At 45.9% G+C, this 18,406-nt stretch overlaps 1 protein-coding gene across 15 annotated transcripts in view; it reads left to right on the forward strand.

Moving 5' to 3' along the window:
• Positions 1-17,325, forward strand: part of TMCC1 (transmembrane and coiled-coil domain family 1) — a 200,199-nt gene extending 182,874 nt beyond the window's left edge. For 14 of the 15 annotated variants that reach the window (XM_064453367.1, XM_064453368.1, XM_064453376.1 and 11 more), the window contains 3 exons: positions 2,353-3,287; positions 10,259-10,394; positions 13,055-17,325. In XM_064453367.1, coding sequence (XP_064309437.1) covers positions 2,353-3,287; positions 10,259-10,394; positions 13,055-13,369 — 1,386 coding nt within the window. In that variant the 3' untranslated portion in view covers positions 13,370-17,325. Of the gene's footprint in view, positions 1-1,400; positions 1,461-2,352; positions 3,288-10,258; positions 10,395-13,054 lie in introns of those variants that run through there. The other variant, XM_064453378.1, reaches the window with a different exon arrangement.
• Positions 17,326-18,406: the final 1,081 nt, after the last annotated feature.

Raw genomic sequence — 18,406 nt, forward strand, 5'->3', positions numbered from 1 at the left:
AGGATCTGTGGACAAGGAACTAAGCAGTCATGCCATGGGGAGTTGGCTGACGCTCTCTAGGTCAGGCATGCCCTGTGCACACAGGATCTTTGTGTCCTTCTAGACCATACGAAGAATCAGGTCAGTGACAGTCATAGGAAAGTCTCAATGAAATTACAAATTCTAAGAGCTGCAGTACCAAATGTGTTCTACTCCGAAATGTCCCTAGATCTCAGAGGGAGCATGTTCTTGGTACAGTACTAAAGTCAGGAATATTCTTGGTCCCACTAATGTGAATTCTCAGCACTAATTTTCCATTAATCTGTCCAGAGATCCAGGGTTTCTACAGCTGAACCCACTGAAGAGATCAGTTGATATTTCTGCAGTCGCTGCAGATGAAGACTGAGATTGTGTGGTTTCCAAGAACTGAACTCCTCTAGAAAATAGATCAGTTGAGCTCTCCATATATCTAATTGGTTTTCCTACTGATGAGGTCGCAGAGAACCTGAGTGTAAAGCTGCTGGGAAGGAGCCTTGCTGACCCTGCTCGGCGCTCGCCGGTGGTGTTGCAGTACAGGACGGTGCTCCTGCCTACTGCAGGGTGCTGGTTTTGTGTCAAGTATAGGATGTTGAAACTAGGGAGGGGGATACAATTGACTCCAAGAGCATTTTTTGTTTTGTAAAATGTATATTCACAGGACAAAGAGGGAAATGGGTTCTGCATTTGGGGAGTAAGCTATGAGTTAGCTGGTAGTTGTTTAGATGGAATAACCCGGGATGCTGCTCCGTGTTTAAATCAAGCTGCAGGGTCCAGGGAGAAACAAGCGCAAATCGTTAGCTTGTTTGCTAAATGCGCGGGGCGTGAATCACAGCCTGTCCATCCAACATGCTGTAGGGCTGTTCGCTGTGTCTACAGAGCCGAAACGGGTATTTGGTTTTGCGTGGTTTAAAACCAATTAAAACAGATCTCTGTTTTGAAAATGTAAGCGGCAGCGGTACCGAGCATCGCTTTCGGACGTGGCCTCCCATCTCCTGCCAGACCTCAGCAAACGCCGCAGCGCTCTGCGGGACAAGGGGTGCTGCCGGCGCTGGAAGCGCAGCGGTTCGTACCTGTGGGGGCAGCCGGGGCCGGCCCCGCGCTGCGGGAGCCGCCGCCCGCGGGGCCCGGCCCGGCCCGGCCCGCACGGGGCTGAGGGCAGCCGGCCGCCGCCTCCCGCTCCCCGCCGCCTCCGGCCAGAAGCCGCCCTGCCGCGCTGGGGCGCTCGCGCCGCCGCCCGTTGCTCTCCCGCACGCTGTCGGCGGCGGCCGGCGGGAGCTGGGGGCCGCTCCGGGGGCGGGGCGGAGGCTGTCCCGGCGCCGGCAGCCCCGCTGTGCCCGCGGCGGCGGGGCGGGGCGGGGCCGGGCGCAGGCGGGGCGCGGCGGCGGCGCTGCCATGCGGGAGCCATGCACTGGGAGCGGGCGCGGCTGCTCCGCCGGGCCAAGGTACGCGGGGACGGGGCGGGGGGCTCGGCCCCGGGCTGGCCGGGGGCGCCGGGGCGGGGGACCCCGCGGTGGCTCGGCCCCTGCTGAGCCGCGGCGTTAAAAGCGACCTGGCCCGGGAAGGAGAGAGTCGCGGTGCCGCCGGACTGCCCGGTCCTTCCCTCTGCCAGCCGAAGGAGCGTCAGCCTCCGTGTTGTCGCTTCGTGTGGTGCGTTTTGCGCTGAAATAGCGTCTAGCTAATTTTTTTGGGGGGGGGCTAAAAATGGGATTTGTCCTTTTAAACCTGCTGTTTCCCTCCGCTTGGAGGCACCTGCTCGCAGGGTTTATCGCTTACGGCAGGCACTGCGGGCCTGACAGCATGGGGCAGGGCTGTTTTCAGAGGTCCGAAGGGCTCTCTCTGTTTTAAGCACTGACCTTAGCAGATCTTTTGTTTTCTGGGAAGTTTCACTATGGCTTGCTTTCATACAAATAGGTGGAGCACTGAGAGTAACTTGGGTTTGCTGCATACTTGATCCGTGGGGCTTTTGGTCTTTCACGGTTACCTTCTCTGTCTTCTAACTCACCAGCTGATAGAGCCACTGACTGGCCTTGTACCAAAATTCAGAGAACTCAGCCTGCCAAACGTGGGTGCCCTGTCTTGCTTTGTGCTTGAGCTTTTGGTTGAGGCCATTAAGTTGGCTTGAGTATGAGGGGCTTTGCTTTTTTTCTCAGCTTCTCTAGGTGTCTGTAAAGCTGGTGACGCTCAGTTGATTGGTACTGTACCCTGGCCAGCTGGAAAAAGGTGCATTTTTACAGAATTACATCCACTTGTCAAGTTAGTTGGCACAAAGAAGGAATGGTTTTATGTTAGTGAAGCTGGTGACTAGCGCTTATATTTCTCTTTTTCCTTGCCTAGATCGAGCGATTGGAAGTCAGCAGCTTAGCGCAGACCTCCAGTGCAGTGGCCTCGAGCACTGATGGCAGCATCAATGCAGACTCTGTTGATGGGACCCCAGATCCTCAGCGTACAAAAGTGGCTATCACACATCTGCAACAGAAGATACTGAAGCTGACTGAGCAGATCAAAATCGAACAAACAGCCCGTGATGACAATGTGGCAGAGTACCTGAAACTAGCCAACAATGCAGACAAGCAGCAGAGTGCCCGCATTAAGCAAGTGTTTGAGAAGAAAAATCAAAAGTCAGCCCAGACCATCTTGCAGCTGCAGAAGAAACTAGAACATTACCATCGAAAGCTGCGCGAGATCGAACAGAATGGGATCCCTCGGCAGCCAAAGGATGTCTTCAGGGATATGCATCAGGGTTTGAAAGATGTTGGAGCAAAAGTCACTGGCTTCAGTGAGGGAGTAGTAGACAGTGTAAAAGGTGGGCTTTCCAGTTTCTCCCAAGCCACGCATTCAGCAGCAGGAGCTGTGGTTTCCAAACCCCGGGAGATTGCCTCCCTCATAAGGAACAAGTTTGGGAGTGCAGACAATATTGCTAATCTAAAAGACTCCTTAGAAGAAGGCCAGGAAGATGGGACAGGAGGCAAGGCTCTAGGTGTTATTCAGAACTTTCAGTCGAGCCCAAAATATGGCAGTGAAGAAGATTGCTCCAGTGCCACATCAGGCTCAGTGGGAGCCAACAGCACGACAGGGGGCCCTGTGGGAGCTTCTAGCTCCAAAACAAACACTCTGGATATGCAGAGCTCAGGGTTTGATGCAATACTGCATGAGATTCAAGAAATTCGAGAGACGCAGGCAAGACTGGAAGAATCATTTGAGGACCTTAAGGTTCGCTATCAGAGGGATTACTCATTAATAATGCAGACTCTGCAGGAGGAGCGGTACAGGTATGTACTTTTGTACTTTGTTTCAGAATTAAATGCTGTGAGTTGCAGGGCACCAGAGTCCTAGATAGCACTACTCAGCAGGCTGCTCCCAGCAGCCTGATTCAGATGGGAAGCTCTGTGGTTTCCTCAGGATTTTGCCTTCCCAGCTTTGTCTTTTGTAAACATTGCTACCTTGCTGCTCATCTCCCTTTCTGTACAAGAAACAAATAGCGAGGAATAAGGTGATTTTTGTAATGTTTTCAAGATAAAAAGTCAACCCAAAGAGGTTTAAAGGGTGTCCCAAAAGACCAGGTATACATTGGCGTAGTTACTATTATCCAGACATTGCTTTGTCCTGCAAAAATCTGCAAAGGTTTGGGTCAAGGCAAGAGACAGGGAACTACATGTGGACAGTATCTTGACCCTGCCTCCTCCAACACTCAGATTCATATCTCCTAGAGAAAGAAATATTCAGCTTTCTTAGGGCTCTCCAAAAAGACATAATCTTGCCCATGTGCCAAAACTAGGATATCCCCTTCCCTTCTGCGCTCAGCCTCACAGTGGCAGGATTCAATGAAATGAAGTTAAATGTCGGATATTGGCAGTACTCTTGTCATGGAAGTCCCATGGCTCTGGAAGTGGGGTAACCCGTGTTTTCATCAGCCTTCCCCTCACTGGAAGGAATGGAAAGACAGAGGAGTTGCTGCAGTACTGCCAGTCCCTGATCGGGACATAGGGGAGGGGTGACACGGGGGAGGGGTGACACAGCCTTCGGGGAGGCAGCCAGACAGTGTCACATGGCAGCCAGCTCCTACCACTCCCCCACCAAAGAAAGCAACCCAGGGAGAGGTGCTGCTGGAATGCTTTCCCTTCCCCTTCCATGCTGGGTGGGAGAGAGCTCTCAGCAGGCTGCCCTGTGCTGTCCAGCAGAACGTCTTGCATCCTCCCTGTCACACGCTGGGAGTGAGGGCTTGTCCCCAGGCTCTGGAGGGAAGTTACCAGCTGCCCTTCTGTAGCCGTTTGGGACACCAGAGTCCAAATCAACGGGATTCTTAAACTGTGCTTTTTAAACTTTAAATAACAAATGCAAAGGGCCCAAGTCCTTGTGCTGATGGAGGACAGCAGGCTTTTGTAATGAAGTCACTTATGGCCTTTGTCACTTTGGCCAGGCTGTGAAGCACAACCTGTGAGGCTCAGCAGAGCTGCTGGGCGTGGGGACAGGCTTTCTGAAGTCCCGGGTGCCACTTGCTGCGTTGGCTTGCACAGTACGACACAGAGTTGTCCTACAGCTCTTTAGACATGCTAGTGCCAGATCATTGGAAAAACATTTGAAAAGGCTTAGCCTGCTAGGATCTTGTAGAGACAGCAAGCTTTCTGTGTGCTTTGCAAAGCTTGGATAGACAAAGCCAGACCAACACCACTTTCTAATCCCGCTTTGCAGCAATCAGCAATTTGACTGAAACCAGCGCCCAGCACAGCAACTTTGGTTCCTAGTGCCCCATTGTCATGAATTCACATAACGAAGCGATGTCGAGTTTGATCTTCCGCTCCCCAGCAGAGAGGGGTCCTGTTTGTTGCTGTGTAGGTTGTTGTTTCACACATACAGCAGCAGCTATTCATGGTGGAACACTATATGCAGCCACAGTACAGCTGAAGGAGTGGCCTGAAAGTACAATAGAAGACCTTGGGGACTGATGTATATTGTCAGCTAAACTGGCTAGTAATTCCCTGAAACCATTTAGAAGGTTCACGTAGGTCCTCAACACTAGTACAATATGAAGTCCTATCTGTCATGTGCCGTTAACCTTTGAGTGCTCCCCTGAGGTGAGCCCAGAGCCTAACCACTAGCCAAGGCAGCCTGGAGTAAAAAGCTTCTGGGAGAATCTGTATTTGGCATATAAATGCTTAAAAAATAGTAGTTTAGACCTGCCATTGGAAAGCTGATGCAAATTAATTAAAGGTGTGACCTTAAAGGAGGACCAGTTAAACCACAGGCTTTCAGAGGTGAGCAGGTAACTGCATGATCTGCAAGGAGCTCATGGGTTAAGCACAGTGAGATTGATACCTTATTGTACAAATCTAGATTCTTGTTTGATAGCTTCTGTATTTAAAACGCCAACATCACCCTGAGCACTGGCAGGTTGCGTGATGTGTCCGAGGGCAGAGAGGGTGCTGCTGCCTTGGCCCAGAGTGCTGGCACTTGTTCCTCTGACTAGGAACTGCTCTTGTTCCTCATCTCTTCAGAAAAAATTAAAAGGTGGGAGTGGAGGTTGTGGTTTGAAGTTAGGAGGCCTGGGATTCAAATTAATCGTAATGGGCTTAAACAGCTATAAATACCTCACAACTCTGCTCTGTTTCTGGGAAGCTTTCAAAAACGCACACTGAGTTCGGTGAGAGGCTAAAAAAAGGTATTTTGGAGAAGCTTTTGCTCGTAGGGCAACACTGGGTATTTGTATCATACCTGGAAGCTGGAACAGAGCATGCCCCTGGCATTTTCTCACCTGGTCTGGGTCCATTTCCTCTTTCTTAGATGTTCTACTTTTTTGCGAGTTCTGATCCTTTTTCCTTGCACGTTTGTGCAGTTTCTGTTTGTCAGCCGTGGCTTGCCTCGCAGGTTTTCCATGGCCTCCTGGACCTCTTCCCTCCCTCTGCCTACTTCCAGATCTTGCCTATCAATCCGTGCAGCAGCCGGTTTGCTAACTGGCTGCGGGGCAGGGACTTGCTGGTGCAGTCACTCCAGTTCTCCCGCCCCGGCGCTGCAGGGTGCCCAGGCTGGCCTGGCGACACCTCGGCAGGGCCGGGGCGGCTGCGCTGCCCTGCCCGCCCGCACCGCCGCGCCCGCACCGCCGCGCCGAGTCATTGAGGAAGGAAGAGTCTGGTGGCGCCTTGGCTGTCGTTGTGTTTCTTGTGCACCGGGAGCAGGCACTGAAACAGCCTGTTGCTTATCGGTTGGAAGGTGGTGGTTGTTTACTGATATGAGCAGGGACTTTCTGTGCCATTGAAACTGAAATAAATTTCCTGCTGAGTCTTTTCATCTTGCATGTCCCTTTAGGAACCTGTTTGTACGCGGTGAAATCATGAGCTCACATAGTTGGAGTGTGGCCAGTACAAGTGTTTGGGTTTCTTCCCAAGGCCGGCATCCTTGGAAAGGGCATTTAGGTCTCCCACATTCCCGTCAGGAGAAATCCGTCAGCCAAAATGCTAGATGCTGCTGCTGCGTCTGATTTGTATTATTATTTTTATTTCATTTATTAAATGAATATAATTAATAATATTTAATATTAGTTAAAGAAATATGTTTATATTTTTATTTACTATTTTGTTTTTTATTCAATTTTATCTGATTTTTGCTGTGGTCTAGTTGTTGGACTTCATTCTCTTCTCATTATTTATTTTAAAATAGATCAAATGTGCTAAACCTTTGAGGTCTAGAAATGTTGAAGAGGCCTTTCTGGAGTGTGTCCACGCAGCAAAGGCAGCGTGCTGGGTCAGGTGGATCCTCACGTAGCCATGAAAGCACTGAAACATCCCTGCAAAGCTGTCCTCTTTAGCCAGGGGAGGTTCGGAGCTGGAAGCGCAGCATGATGTGGGCACCCAGAGGAGCTCATGCTCCCTTGGGAGCGAGCTCTGTCCCTCACGTATCGTCTAGATAGAAGACTTAGAGTATATTGCAAATAGCTGTTGCTTTTAGCTATTACTCTGCTGTTGAAAGCACTGTGTCCAGCAGCATAAAAATAGACCAGATGAATTTTGTATGACATAGCTATAAAAAAAAAAGGCCCACCTTGACTGATGCCTGAAGAGGGGTATCCAGCTCCGTTCACAGGGTACTGTGAAGATCGTTTACCATCAGTTTGGTCAGAATTTCTTTACTTGCCAGGGCACTTACTGAGTGCAGATAAAATGTCTTAATCATTATGTTTTTTCCTTACATATGCTGTGTTAGCCGTGTATTTTGCAGCTATTACTTTAAAATGCCTTAAAAATCTTAAAAAATATTGAGATGGTTATAATTGTGTTTCTTAGCCTTTTTCAGATCAGTTTGCTGATTCCCAAACAGCAAGCCTCACAAAATGTGTGGAAGTCTGACAAAGCTTTTTTAAACTAGGTATTCCCATATCCCGTACTTCAGGTGAGCGCCCCAGCAGTGTACTGGGTGTCTTCCAAATGAACATCTCTGATGGTGAGATACTTGTGACAGTCGGCACTAGTCTGTTATACAGAGGAGTTTCTGTGCTGGAGCTTGTTAATCTAGAGGCTAGTAATTTTAAGGGGAAATTTCACATTTTACCTAGTGAAAAAGTATTTCTTGGACTCTAACGAGGCATTTCCAGTACCTGAAATACAGTGGGATTTGATCTTTCAAGGCACTGCCATATTCACAGACACATTGAGTCTGTTGCACAGACACTGGCACTCATACGTTACAGAGGGAAGCCTGAGTACCATCTTAACCCTCTCGACAGGTGTCCTATCCCTTCTATATTTGAAATACCTCTGAGTTAAGTGCAAGCCATCCTTCAGTAGGAAAACCCTGGCTTTGGGCCTTGTAAGTCACGTGAACCCGGCTTACCTTTTCAAATTTGAACACCAGTAGAAAACAGCAGGAAAAAAAAATTCTAAATTGTAGATAATGGGACAAGGAGTAAAAAGATGATGAATGGAGGAAGGGTCATTTCAAAAATAAAGCTGGGTAGGTTGTTTGGTTTAGGTTTTTGGTTTGGTTTTCTTGTTTTTGTTGTTCTTTTTTTTTTAATAAAATAATTCTAGTGGTTGCCTAACATGCCAGTTTCTAAAAGGGCAGATGATTCCTGGGTGCAAACTGCAAAAGCTCTGGAGTCGAGTGGGGAAATGAAGCGTAGTTTGGGAACAAGCCGGTAGCCCTGCATTCGGGGCAGGGAGGATTTTTGCCAAGCCTTTTGCTAATCATGTTATGCTTAAACTCTTAACTATATGGATTTGCAGTGTTTCCTTATGTTTCCTGTAGATTGAGGTAGTTTTGAAGTTATTAAAATACTGTTGTTTCTTGTTAGAGAACAGGGTTTAAGCTGCCTGGCAAAAGCTGTTTTATGAAGGGAGTTTATGTGGGGGAGGTTAAAAGACATAATCGTTATACTTTCAGAAATGCTTAAGTCCCTTTTTGTGTAATAAACCCACTGGAGAATTTTGTAATGTATTAGCAAACTGAATGTATTTCAAGTAATTTATGCTGCCTTTGGGACTTGGAGTGGGTTTAGCTGTGATTTCTTGGTTGTTGGCAAGTTGTTTTTATTTTTCAGTTGGGTGGGAACAAACGGCAATATTAATTATCTGGGCTCTTTCTTCATTAGCCAATCTTCACATGGCTATTCCCTTGTTTGCAGCTTGCCATTCTTGGGAAACCAGTTCTCTTGTGTGTCCTGTCTCAGTTGCACAGCTATTGTGGCACCTTTCTGGGCTGAGCCGTGTCAGCTGGTGGTTGTCTTAGTCTCACTGCTGGTTGACCACATGTGTTTCAGTGGTGGAAATTGTCATGCTGTGTCTGACTCCTTCTTAGTTTAAAGCGATATTGCACTGGGAATATAAATGAAAAGTCTCTTCAGATTTTTCAATTAAAAACAAAACCCCAGACCATTTCTAAAAGCTAGCTGGTGCCTACAGATTGTGAATATTTAGCTTGTGAAGCAACAAAAATCTTGAGGGGAAAAGAAAAAAGCCACAAGTGGGATTTTTGTCTTAGTTTCAGAACTTGTAATTAAATTCTTCGTTCTAGATAAACATTGTTTATTCATTTTATGCTCTGTGTATAAATTAAATTCAGATGGAGTCCAGGGGAACTGAAATGAAAGCAAGGAATTATCTCTTTGTTGAATTCCTTAGAAATTTCTCAGTTGTTAGTATCGGGTCAGAGGATAGGAGCTACTCGGTAAGCTTTTTCCATGCTGTTACAATGAAAAGGCAGTCAGTGGAAATCAGAGCGGGAAAACCCCAACGGTCACAATAGCTGTACCCATACCTTAGTTACCGTCAGAGCTGTCGCTCCTAATGAACCAACAATGAGGAGCTCGTGGGAAGTGTGGTAGAAGAGGATGGGATGGAGGGTGCCCAACTCACCGCTCCCAACCCTTGAACTGTCTGTGTATCTCTACCTTTTGGGATCAATACGAATACTTGCCTGATTTTACAAGGGTATCGAAGCATGAGTTGCTTGTAAATTTGGACTTGAAATTCCAAAAACGAAGTGCTACAGACAAATGCAAAGTATCCCTAGTGTATTTTGAAAGTGTTAAAATAACATTATGGAGGTATTGTTGAAGTCAGTTTAAAACTCCCTGAATGAGAAATAAAACTGTATCTTTCAGAATTGTTGTAACTCAAGTTTTTGGGCAGCCTTCTTCCTCAGGACTGCTCCTAGTCCATTCACCAGTAGCAAACTGAAAAATAAAGCTGCAGGTTAATGTTTCATGTGCCCTCCTTATACGTGATATGATAGTCAAGCTGAATCATTCATGAGACACGAAGAAAAGTCCAAGATATGCATGTGACCTCACATGTAAAGATCAGGCAGGACCATCATATTCTCAGAGGCATCAGTCACGTTTTATTTTTGTGTCATTTTTTATGCCTGTTACTGTTCCGAGTGTAGATGAAAATGTTTAGGAGCTTATGGTATTAGAAGGGAACTGTTTGGTTTCCTCCAAAGTTTGGGGAATAACTTACTGTATTCTAACTCTGTCCTTGATTTCTTGCGTCACTTGACAGTTGTCATTTAACTGCTTTATGTGTTTTTCCCTAGGATAGGAACAGGATTAACATACCCTACCTGGTAGAAAGGATTTTCTTAATTCCCGGTGAGAGGGCCTCTCATTGAATGCTGTGTGCTTTTGTAGTAATTGAGGTAGCCTCACTGGTTTTCAGTAAAAAGTCGATGATGTTCATTGCTTGATTGTTACTGGGGTAATTTTGCTGTCCTCTTCTCATGAAAGCTAATGTACCATGTATATCATTTCTAGATGCGAAAGACTCGAAGAGCAGCTAAATGACCTGACTGAGCTCCACCAGAATGAGATCCTCAATTTAAAACAGGAGCTGGCCAGCATGGAGGAGAAAATTGCCTATCAGTCTTATGAGCGAGCCCGGGACATCCAGGTGGGTGACAGAAACAAGGACACTCAAGTTCCGTCTTTGACCTGCTCTTTCTGCAACTCATTCACTTTTTAAGTACTTCTGTGATTCAATATTTGGTTTTAAACCTTGTAGCTTTATTGCTAAACTGCATATTGACGAGTTCTGAAAGGGCCTTCATTCCATCTCTCACCCTCAGATACCTCTCCTGGCAACTTCTTTTGTAAAGGAGGGCTGTGCCCATACACCAGCAGGCAGGTCCCTCTGCAGAGGGAGCCTGCCACTTGGGCCGCAGAAGAGTTTTTAAATAAGTTGTAGCAAAGTGGAAGCCTGCAACCACTTTTGGCACAGGGTTTTGTAGGGCGTTAGAAACTAATGGGCCATAACCTGATCACTTCTTTTTTTGCAGTCACGTTCCCAGTAAACTGACGAATTTTAGAGCAATGATCATGTATATCTAAGGATATATGTGTAATCACTGTGTATCCAGTGCATTGAGTCCGGAGACATCAGAAAATGCTGGTTTTGCCCAAATAAGGAAGTATTTTTAAAAGAGAAGTTTCTTTCAGTATGTAAAACACCAAAGCTATGGAGTTGGAGGGCCTTCCACAGAGCAAAGGACCTGGGAAGTGATCTGAGCAGCTGCTAAACCTTATAAAGAAAGCCCTATTTGGAAACATATCTATTGTCCACTTTAAATACCCGTGCTAGTTTTAGCAGGCATCTCCGTTTTGATCACTGACATGAGATATTTATAGCGTGAGCAGAGAATAGCAGGTCAAAGTTCTCTCTCTTTCCTACCCCTGAGGAGCTTCAGCCAGGTGATTTCCTCTGGAGACAGAGCAGGCTGTGCTTTTGTCACACTGTAGATCCAGCTGCAAGTCCAGCTGAGTCAATGTCCTTTCAGGTTGCTGCTGTTAGAGGCAGCTGATCAGTTTTGCCCCATACTTTGAGGGACCACAGCTGACGAGACGCCCTCATGTTTCATTGACCTCCACAGACATGATGCAGTGACAGAGAAATGTAACTGGTGACAATGACCTTTAAGGTTAAAATAAATCAGTGTCTCTGAACAGTGGTGCCATGGCCTCAGACAGACTCAACAGGAGGCTGTGCCTTGGGTGAATGTTACATTATTCAGGTTTTGTTCTCCTCTCTAATTTAACATGGCAGGAAGAAGTAAGGTTGAAAACTTAAATGGAAGTGGGGATTTCTCAAGAGCTTTTTTAATCTTCATTTTCTGATTAAGTGCTTTTAGTGTAAATTTGCAAATTGTGAGAGACTATTCCTCAACAATGCTGGGGAAAACGTGTTAAGTTTGCTTGCTTGAAAAACTAGTTAAGAGTACGGGTCGATGTTGCAGAGGAACAGTAACAGAGCTCAGTCTGTAGGCAGGGATTCCTGGTCCCTGTTTCAGTGATCACTCTGAGAGAGACTGTTGCTTGCTGCAGACATCCAGATGTTCCCCGAAGTCAGCCTTTAGGTCTCAGGTCTTTTGGTCAGAGAAAAGCAACTGAGGGAGGATTAATGGAAAAATTGTCAATTTGTCTCTCCAAGAGCAGAAATGTCTAACTGCATTAATTGTTTTGAAAACCCTCCTCCTTATCCTTAGCCCACCTGCTGCATGTTACCAGTCTTGTAGTGCGGGTTGGGTTGGTCCACTTGAGGTTCTCTGTGGTGAAAAGGTCTGAAAACAGTCGCCCCCATGTCAACGGTGCTTTAGAGATGATGTTTTGTACAGGATAGTCTTCTCCTTCCACATACTTTTGCTTTGCCTCGTCCTAGAGGCAGTTTCATAAATCTCATGCTTCTTATTCTTCTCCTAAACATCTCCTTTCTCCAACCCTTGCAGTGTCACCTGGAGCTATGCCAGTGCCACAGCTTGCTGCAGTCTGGAGATCTTCCTCCTGTGATGCCAGCTGTGCAGTCCCAGCACTGGTGCTCCTCAAACCTTTCCCTGAGCTCATTTAACTTACTAAGGAAGCAGAATGCAGCCAAGATTTTTTGGTTAGTTATTATTGTTGACTTAGTTTTCTGCCAGGTTGACTAGAGAATTGAATGGGCTCACAGAGGGTCAGATAAGCACAAGCCACTGCAAGGAAGGTGGTGGAGATGAGAGGCTCGGGGAAAGCACATCCCAGAGTAGGAGGCTGGACACAGCACCTTTGTCCCCTCACTGGCCTCTTGAAACCAAAGCTGAAGCGCTCACTGGGCAGCCCCCTCCCTTCTGGACAAGGGCTGTCTGGTTGCTGAGGGCTGTCAGCATCCTCCTCACTCTGGGTCTGATGCCAAGGCAAGAAGGATGGTAAGGTCTGAGGTGGCCGTTGCACCACGCGCAGGGACAGGCAGCTGACTGTGCAAAGTGGCAGCTGCAGTGTGTGTTTTAACAAAGCCTGTCATCTCTGTCGAGCCTCTCTGGTGTAGAGATGACGTGGTGCGTTACAAATGGCAGTACCTAGTTAACGAGGGGCTGCTCACCCTCAATCATGTGAAATGGCACAGCTTCCTCTCCCTGCTGCAGTGTAGGAGATCAGTGTAGTGACTCACGTCCTGCAGGAGGTGCGTAAGGCACAGGGAGCGTGGCCGCGGCCCGGCCTAGTCGGTAAGGTAAGAGCCATGGGCTGTCCATCGCTGCGGCGGACTCGTGGGGCGCTGGCAACCCAGCAGTGTGTTCTTGCCCACAGGAGGCACTGGAAGCATGCCAGACCCGCATCTCCAAGATGGAGCTGCAGCAGCAGCAGCAGCAAGTGGTGCAGCTGGAGGGGCTGGAGAACGCCACGGCCAGGAATCTGCTGGGGAAGTTCATCAACATCCTCCTGGCTGTCATGGCTGTCCTCCTCGTCTTCGTCTCCACTGTGGCCAACTGCGTCGTGCCCCTCATGAAGACTCGCAATAGGACGTTCAGCACTTTATTTATAGTGGTTTTCATTGCCTTTTTGTGGAAGCACTGGGACGCCATCGCTGGCTACTTGGAACGGTTCTTGTCTCCCCCCAGATGATGGCGGCAGGAACTGGCTGCATCGCCCTCCTCCCGGCGCTCTCGGTGAGCAAGCGTGGCAAAGATTAGTCAGCAACTACTCCGCTGAAGTTTTAAAGTGTCCGAGTGAATTTGTTTACATTTAGAATAACGTTTTTTCTCTGCGAGATGCATTGCAATAGTATTTTTTAGATTTTATTCAAGAACTCTTTTTGGCGAGAATCCTGGATAATTTTTATGTAGCATGGTTCTCTTTGGATGCAAATCTTAAGATTCTTTAAAGTGTACAAAAGAAATAAATAAAATACAGAAATTTGGAGCATACCAATGGGCAATTTAAATTGTGGCTTGATCTACTGTACTAAACCTGTCAGGAAGAAGAGAAAGTGGTTAGCTTAAGATGAGCAAAGCTAAATCTAGTGCACAGCCTTGAATGATGGTACCACAGCAAACCTGTAACACTAAACTTTTACTGTGAAGTCTGCTCACATTCCATGTCCAAATGTATGCGTTCAGAGTGGTTTCTTTCCTTAACAAGAGAAAACGTGTGGATCTCTTTCCCAGCTCAGCGTCTGGGTTCACCATTCGTGCTAACCTGACTTACAATAACTTTCTGTAAGGCTGGCTAACTTTGCTAAGCATATGAAGTGGAAGCCTCATGCCATACGCAGTAACTGCACAGTTGTGCTACAGTATTTTGAAGTAGTCCTTGAAATACTTATCTTTAAGCAGAAGCCCTTGGTCGCACTTTTAAGGTTTTTTTTTTTTATATATATATGTGTATATTCACAGATTTAAAAAAAATCCGAACAGCATACTTGAAGAGTGTAATACTCAAACTCTCAGTGCTTCCTTATTGTTTCTAATAGGATTTTTTATTATAATTATTATTATTATTATTATTGGGGGTTTTTTTGGAAGGGGTTGGGAGGGTCATTACAGGTTTTTTTTTCCTTTTAAATAAAGAAGTGATGTTTTTAAATGAAGAAATGCGTGAATAATTGTGAGCCGTCTTGTCCTGAAACAGTTTTGAGGAGGGCAGAGAGTAGTTTCTAGTGCCGGCCTGTCTGGAGCGCAGTGCTATTCATATGCCATTTATCTGTCCTCCTGAGCATACAGATGCAGCATCATGAAAAACATCTATCTTCTCCACACATTTTTGCCATGCAGGGCTTTTTTCTTTTTTTCTTTCTCCAGTTGTGAAGGAGAGCGTATTTCTCATTTCCACATCATCTGTCGTTCCTGGCCTCAGGATAAGACTAAGGAATTTCTCTTCATCCCATCCTAGGGAAAAGACAGGTTCTTTTAAGGAAAGAAATAGTGAATCAACAGTCCACTTAAAAGAATGGTTGTCTTGGAAATATCTCTGATTTAATTTTTAAATAAACCCCAAAAAAGTGAAACCAAAGTTTTCCTCCTGTCAGGCTCTGGTAAGATCATTTGTGTGTCTGTGTAGAGATCTTCTTCGTACACTGTATCTGTGTGGTGTGCCATAGAGAGCATCCTCTTCTTCAGTTGTGGGGCAACTACTTGGTGTAGATACCTTTCTGAAGCTCTAAGGGAAACATCAGCTTCACACGTAACTCTCAAGTCGTAGCAACATGCTATTGCTGCTGACCTGTTGGTACTGGCAGGCGTGCTTCGTGCCCAAGGAATCTGCGTGCACTCTATGCTCTTGTTTTAACTGATGTCCCTTTCACTGTAACAAAGCCAAGATTCAACTTCCTCCTCCATGACATCCAAAAAGACCCCAGGATTCTCTTTCAAAACCATTTATGGTGTTCAGTTAGGTCTTACTGTTTTCCTTCCAGGCTTAAGTTCCCTCTAGGAACCAAATGTTGCCCAAGTGACCTAAACCAGTTGAAATCCTACATATACATATATGGAACATGTACATCTTGTATATATAATATACATACACAGACGCCTAGGACTTTATGCTATGATGCAAATTCTGGGTTCTGAGAAATTGCCTCAAACTAGGTTAACAGCCTTGAGGGTCTTATTGCCAGCGGAGGCAAGCCTTCCGCCATTCAACCATCCTTCTTCCTTCAAAGTTCCTGTGTATTTTTTTCCATAGTCACAGGAAACTCAGGTACCCCTCTCCCCAGGGATCCCGCCCAGCACACCTCTCTTTTTCACCATGTGCACTAATCTGCTCCTGTCCTACTTAAAACATAAATTGCCAATTGCAACTGACTCAAGCCAAAAATAATCATGCTTTCCACAGAGTTGCAGACAGAGCAAAGACTGCATAAACATTCCCTCCCTAGATCATGCTTCTAGCTCCAGTGAAACTCTATTCTGTTTACCACCCTTCCCTGGCTGATTCAAATGACATGGGTAACCGCCGTCTTCCCATTACGTAGTCTTTGTCAGAAGCAAAGGTGTAAATAAAAGTAAGAGCTGATTTGGCACGTAACGGAAAAGCTTTGTTGCCTTGATTTCGGAAACCTGGCCTTTGCACCTCTCTCTTCTTCAGTTTTGATCACACTAGAATTTCTCACGATAGGTTTTTCTGTGGTCAAAGCAGGAAGGAGTTGAAAGCCAATGGATCTGGACATTCAGTGCCACTTGTCCATAGTATCTGAAGGAAGCGGTTGTCCCCCTCTTTCTTTATATCGTAATTTAATTTAGTGTCTCAACTCTGTCATTTTCAGCAAAAACCATTTGCTAATTTGCCAGAAGGCACAGGCTTAATAGAAACTTATCACCTCAAAACTGTTTGGTGAAGGCCATGTACATACGGTTCTGGACAATGTCTGTCTGTCTGTCTCTTTCTCTCTCGACAGTTTCTTCCATTCCAGAAAGTTGTCTGCAGTAATGCCATATATGATGCTGCATCCACTTCTCATAGCCTAACACAACTGCCATGTGTTTTGCCTTTTGCATTAGCAGAACGTTTTGGGGTTTTCCTCCCTCTTCAATTTGAAGGTCTGTGATGATCTCTGATAGCTTAACAATGATCATGTTGTTGGAAATGTGATTCTAGCTTTAAAGCTCCCTTTCCTCGTAAGTGGTTGTGTTTGCTTTCTTGATGAAGTGTTTCTGGATGACACGTAGAAGACAGTTTCTGCCATGGATGTGAGTGTGAGTGTGAGTACCTTTAATTAGCCTTCCTTATGGATGTAAACTTTTTAGTGACCATCTCTGAGTTGCAGAATGTTTCCCAAAACATTTCATATTCAGAGTTGATTCTGAAATTGCTTAGATATGTTTAGCACATATCAACTTGGCATATAAAAAGGGAAGAATGTAATGGACTGTGTTAGTTCAAAAAGCAGCAGCTCTTCATCAAAATTCTATGATTCAAATGAAGTTCATCTGTTTTCCCCAGTTGCTTTCTCAATGTAAAGAAGAAAATCTTGATGCAAAAAATTTACCATTTTAAATCTTAAGAAGTTCTCTTTTCTCTCAGCCTCATTAGTTTAGTTTAATGAAACTGAGCATGCTTACAGCAATTGTTTTGTTGGTTTATGCCAACCCCATGAGTTCTTAGGGTCTGGTCAGATTAAATGTTGAGTTCTGTACATGTTGCACTGGGACAGAAAAGCACTGTCTTTCAGCTTTGAAAATATGCATTTTTTTAATTAAAAAAGCAGCATTATAACAAAAGAAGCCAAGCTACAAAGGGGTTCAAGATTGGGTAGTTTTGCCAGTTTTTAAGTGAATTCTGAATGTGGCTAAAGAGTTAAAAACCCTGTGTGTCTGTGTTGTGTATGCCAGGTGGTATAGTAGTAGGCAATTGACTTAGCTGTAAGTGTGTTTTAAAAGTGTAAAAAAAAATAAACAGAAAAACTCACTTGCACGGGTTGAAAAGTACAGAAATGACACTTGTGAACGTAACACTGTAGTTTATAGATCTTAAGCTGCTAATTGTTGAGAGAGATTTACATTTGTCTTGTCTGATTGTCACAGATTTATCTGCGACACTTTTACTGTATATAAAAAACTTTAAATAAAGACCTCAGCTATTAACACTGGCCTAATTTGGATGTTTCCAAAGGGACGGGGTGGGGTGGGCAGGAAGAAAGAGGGGCATGTTAAAACTGTGCTGAGCCCTAACAGCTTAAAATTTGAGCAAGTTCTCCATAGATCCAGTCATCCTACTTCATCCTATAATCGGCCATCCACCACTGGGGCATGGTGAAAATAAATCAGCTGCATTGTTTGGTCTCTGTGGGCAGAGGAGGAGGAAGAGCAGCACTGCATTCTTCCTCATCCATTTCCTTCCAGTCCACCTGGAGTCTGGGGCAGCCTCACTGCAGGGACACCGCCACGCATGCAGATGCCTGACCTGTTTGTGTGGCTTGCACATCGCGGTGTTCCTCTGCCCTTTCTACCTGCAGTGCTGTAGGCCTCAGTTTGGAGGTGAGTACAATTAGATGAGATGACTTGCCCAAGAGGTGTCTGTCTTTGAAGAACTGGGAGTTGGTCGCGTATTTTCCACCTCTGAGCAGGTCTGTAATCTGGACTGCCCTGGCTGAGAAGGGGTGGGGGCTGGCTTGTGCATCTTTGGACTTTTTCCTTAGTGGGATTGCAAGATCAGCTCTGTGCTGACCTGCATATGCAAAGCAAGGTGCAGTTCTAGCCTCGCCTGTATTTCTCATGTGGATCTTGTGATGGAGCAGCTCCGGGCCCCAGCTGAGCTTTGATGAGGAAGAATTCAGCTGGTAGGACAGCATTCACTAACCAAAAGCCCACTCCCTCTTCCTCTGAGGAAAGGCAAGAGCCTGTATGATGTTAGTTGGGTCACCACTCATGAGTATTTTGTCTACCAAGTTTCATGGAGGAATTTCTGAATTCTTCAGTATTTGTACAAGCTGGAAGTGAGCAGATTCCTCACTGACATGGAGGAAATACTCCATCCTCTTGGTTTTTGGTCATGTGGCGTCGAGAACACCGAACTGAGAAGGGAATGGCAACAACTTTAAGGGGAAGGGGCTGGGTCATTTTCTCTGTTTTCATGAGAAGATACAAGTGCTGTAAAACCAGCAAGAGATCAAAAAGCAGAAGCAGCTGTTGGCAGTGATTTTTCTCCCCACAGCTTCCCCACAAC

The sequence above is a fragment of the Phalacrocorax carbo genome, chromosome 6, assembly GCF_963921805.1.
Source record: "Phalacrocorax carbo chromosome 6, bPhaCar2.1, whole genome shotgun sequence".
NCBI classification, from domain to species: domain Eukaryota; kingdom Metazoa; phylum Chordata; class Aves; order Suliformes; family Phalacrocoracidae; genus Phalacrocorax; species Phalacrocorax carbo.